Below are 4,752 nucleotides of genomic sequence, written 5' to 3' on the forward strand. Positions count from 1 at the left end.
AGATCCTTCGTCTCAAAAATTCACTACTTAATTGTGCTTTTGAAATAGTGGTCTCTTTCTTGCTCTTTGAAGAAATCAACATATCATCAACATATAATACAAATGACATATGTGATTTGTTAACAATATTGATGTAAACACCTGATCTCTTAAAATCATGTGCTAGCAAATCAAACATTTTATACCATTATCTTGGAGACTTTTTCAGACTATAAAGAAATCTCTTTAAATTGCAAACAGATTCTCCTTAGTCCTTACCAGGTACAATAAAAAATTCAGGTTGGTCCATGTATATCTCCTCCTCTAATTCTTCATGCAGAAAAGCAGTCTTTACATCTAACTGCTCAAACTCAAGATCATGCATAGTCACGATATATACCAAAGAATGCACGAACGAAACTATGCTTCACAACCGGATAGAGTTCATCATTGCAATTAATACCTAGAATCTGGCTGAAATATTTTTGGCTACTAACACCGCTTTAAATCTTGGAGGCATATTAGAAAATAAATCATCCTTTTTCTCGATCCACTTATAGCAAACAACTTTCTTTTGTTTACGAAACCGCACCAACATCTCATGTGTTATTTTTCTTAAGCGATTGCATCTCCTCTTGTATAGCAGAAATCCACTTCTCACGGTTAACATATGCAACAACTTCAGTATATGTAGCAGGTTCAAAATTATTCTCTACACATATTCAACACAACTCAAAGCATAGTGAATAATATTATACTTTTGAATTAACTGAGGGGCGTGGACCTTTGTTTTGTCTCGGCCTATCACACTAGTAGAAACAAGGGTTTTCGTTTTTTGCCCCAAAGAGCTTTTGCACCGATTTTGGCACGAACCGGCGCTAAAGGGGGTCATTAGCACCGGTTCGTGCCCTTTGGACGTTCCAGGGACCTTTAGCACCGGTTCGTGTTACGAACCGGTGCAAATGAGTGTGCTTTTGCACCGGTTCGTAACACGAACCGGTGCTAAAGGTTCGTCGTCAGGCACGTGCCAGCCGCGGAACCTTTTGCACCGGTGCACCGGTTCGTAATACGAACCGGTGCTAAAGGTCCCTTTGCCCTATATATTCAGCTCACCCCCAACCAGCCAACTCACTTCATTTTTTCTAGGAGAAAGGTGTGTGTGTTGAGTGCTACCTTGCTTCTCTTTAGGATGCACATAAGGTGCTCGATGAAATGTCTGAGAGAATGATGCCGCTTGATTTTACACAAAACAAAAATGATATGAGGTGCCGGAGTGACACTTAAGCTTTCTCCTCTTTCTTTCCTCCTCGATCAAGGTTAAGCAACTTTACCCTTTCATTTGTACGGTGCTAATTTCCACTATTTATAAATATTATGATGTTTTGTAATAGTTTTTTGATCAACTTAATTAATTATTTGATGTAGACGAACCGGCGGCAATGGATGTACGTTGACCGACGTCTACCCGAGTTCACTTCGGGCCTGAAAGAATTTATCCGTGTGGCTCAGGAAAACCCACAGGCGGATGGTTTTATGTGTTGTCCATGTGTTGATTGCCGGAACTTAAAGCAATACCCTGAATGGCAAGTCATTCACTCCCACCTGCTTTGGAAAGGTTTCATGCCCAGCAATAATTGTTGGACCAAGCATGCAGAAAGAGGGATTATGATGGAAGACGACGACGAAGAAGAAGAGGATGATGATATGTACCCTAACTATGGTGATACTGCAACAGGGCATGATGAAGATGAAGATGCAGGAGGAGGTGAAGATGAAGAGGCATCAAATGAGCCCGTTGATGATGATCTTCGTCGGGCCATCGTTGATGCACACAGAGATGCAGAAACAGAAAACGAGAAGCGAAAGTTAAAGGGCATGTTAGATGATCACAACCCTACGAACCGGTGCTAAAGGTCCCCCGCCGGACGCTCCACAGCGGGCCACGTGGTGCCCTCTTTAGCACCGGTTCAGTTATGAACCGGTGCAAAAGGGGGGGGGGCTTTTGCACCGGATGCTTTGCACCGGTTGGCCATCCGGTGCATATGGCCTTTTAAAACCAGTGCAAAAGGCCCTGTTTCTACTAGTGTCATCAACAATATAACTATCTGTTTGTTTCAAAACAGGTGATAAACGATGAACACTAACATTATCTTTTTAACTTCATTTTGTTTCACCTCCATGTCCTCCACTTGGTGGTAGAACGATAGTTCAGTCATGGTCACTGCATCGGCGATGAACAGTGTAGTCGCTCACCAGAGGCCGGAGACAAGCGCACGTTGACATCCTCGGTATTTGTCACGATCGTTTCGTCCAGATCACGGCTTCCGCGCGTCCGCGCTACCAAGCACGAAGAAATTTATAGGATTCATCCATCCGTGGGAATTGGCGCCGAGCCTGCGCTGCTGCCTCGAAGTGTTAATTGGAAGTTGACACCGCCCGCGCTTCCATGGCCGCCCTTGATCGACGCCATTCCGTCGGAAACTGGATCATATTCAGCAGCGTTTCCTCCCACACACCATCGCCATCGATCGAGCTCAAGTTGGTCAGCATGGCACCGCCCCAACGCATGATCCCAAATCACTGGCGTTCTACTGCTGCTGCTATATAACAAGCACATCGGCGCCGATCAAAGCCATGCATCAGTAGCTAGGCAGGCACTACTGCACTGGTTAACTCACAAGGTGTAGCAAAATCACGCTCGTGTCAGTGAGCATGCCGCTACGCCGCAGCTCGGCTGCGCTGGCGGCGCTGCTCGCGGTCTCGGTGCTGCTGGGCTCGTCTCCGTGCACGACAGTCGCCGACGACCACAAGCCCATCGTGGCGCGCGTCAGCAAGGACGCCACCACCTCCCTCTACACCATCGCCAACAAGGTCGGCGGGGTGCCTTTGCTCCTCGACCTCGCCGGCCCGCTGCTCTGGCTCGCAAACTGCCCCTCCCCTCACCGCACCTTCCCGTGCGACATCGGCGTCTGCAAGGTCGCCAACTGGAACCACCCACCCAACTGCCCCTACACGCCCACCACCGAATGTAGCAAGGGGGCAGCCTGCACCGCCTACACGTACAATCCGGTCAATGGGCGCTGCGGCCATGACGACGCCACCACCATCACGCTCGCCGCCAACACCACGGACGGCAAGAACCCGCTCTTCCCGGTGTCGTTCCGCGCCGTCGGGTCGTGCGCGCCGGGGGAGCTCCTGGCGTCGCTCCCAGCGGGAGCAGCCGGCGTCGCGGGGCTCTCGCGGCTTCCTCTGTCGCTGCCGTGGCAGGTCGGGTACAGGTTGAACGTGCCGAAACAGTTCGCGCTCTGCCTCCCCGGCGGGAGCGGAAGTGACGGCGTGGCCGTCTTCGGCGGTGGCCCATTCCAGCTTCTCGGGGCGCCGCCGGTCGAGCTCGCCGCCGGCATCCTCCAGAACCAGCTCCCGCTCCTCAGGAACCCCAAGATCAACAACGGCGCCTACTACTTCCAGATCACCGGCATCTCCGTGAACGAGCAGAAGGTGCCCACACCGCCGGGAGCCTTCGACATCGACTCCCACGGCGGCACGGGCGGCGCCGTCTTCAGCACCGTCACGCCCTACACCGCGCTGCGCCCGGACATCTACCGCCCGCTCCATGACGCGTTCGACTCAGCCACGAGTGGCATCGCCCGTGCGCCGCCAATGGCGCCGTTCGACATGTGCTACGAGGCGTCCGCGCTCGGCGTCACCCGGCTCGGCTACGCCGTGGCCAACATCGACCTCATGCTGGACGGAGGACGGAACTGGACGCTTTTCGGAGGCAGCTCGCTGGTGCAGGTGAATGACCACACGGTCTGCTTCGCGATCGTGGAGATGGAACCTTCCATGCCGGCGGCGGCCAACTCGCCTGCGGTCATCATCGGTGGTTTCCAGATGGAAGGACACCTGCTGATGTTCGATCTGGAGAAGGGTACGTTCGGGTTCAGTGGTCCGCTCTCCGGAATCCGCACTGGATGCAGCAACTTCAACTTCACCATGGGAAGTACTTAGCGCCACAATGACATTTGTACTCGATGTAGTAGCGTTTTGTTTCAGTAGTTCCTCGCTACCTGTACGTGTTTACTTCACGTGTTGCCAACGAAATAAATGCGTCTTCTTTTTACTTGAGTAACTGAATTCCAATCGATGGGGACGTGTGCAAGATTTGCTACTACTAAATTTAAATTCATGTATGTGTCAATGTGTGCCTCGAATTTTTGAATGTTTAATTTATCGTTTTTGCTAACTCCCGGTTACCCGAGATTTTGTTTTTCAAGGCAAGCACAATGCATAAAGTTATGTTTCAACACTGTCCAAAGGAAGCAAATGACGTAGCACAGGAATTAGCGAAGTCTATTTATTTGTCTAAAGAATATATAGTTTGGGATGGTGATCCATAGATTTTATTTTGCCTTTTGTAATACGTGATGTAATGCTTCTGGCCAATCAATAAAGTGTCACTAGGATTTACCTAAAAAGGACATTTTGGATGTTTAATTAATTATCGTTTTCCAAACTCTATCTAGGTTAAGAGATTTTCTTAGCTCTATATCTTTTTTTTAGGGAATTCTTAGCTCTAGATCAATCGGTTCGTTTCGTCTCTGTTAGCATTTTTTTTTTTTTGAAGATTCGTCTCTGTTAGCTGTTGGGGTGTCGGCTGTTTTGTTGCATGCGTGGGCTTGGTTTGGGCTAGCCTTGTGGTTCGTGTTTCATTATTTTTATTGCCCTGCTAGAGTGAGACAGCCCATTTCTTGACTAGTTTGTAGCGCTTTAGGC

At 49.5% G+C, this 4,752-nt stretch overlaps 1 protein-coding gene across 1 annotated transcript; it reads left to right on the forward strand.

Moving 5' to 3' along the window:
• The first annotated feature begins 2,691 nt into the window (after positions 1-2,691).
• LOC124699562 (chitinase CLP-like) lies at positions 2,692-4,024 on the forward strand. Its single transcript, XM_047231847.1, has one exon. The coding sequence runs from the start codon at positions 2,692-2,694 to the stop codon at positions 3,985-3,987; it is 1,296 nt and encodes a 431-aa protein (XP_047087803.1). The 3' UTR covers positions 3,988-4,024.
• The last annotated feature ends 728 nt before the right edge of the window (positions 4,025-4,752 follow it).

Source organism: Lolium rigidum, chromosome 3 (assembly GCF_022539505.1).
Source record: "Lolium rigidum isolate FL_2022 chromosome 3, APGP_CSIRO_Lrig_0.1, whole genome shotgun sequence".
Lineage (NCBI taxonomy): Eukaryota > Viridiplantae > Streptophyta > Magnoliopsida > Poales > Poaceae > Lolium > Lolium rigidum.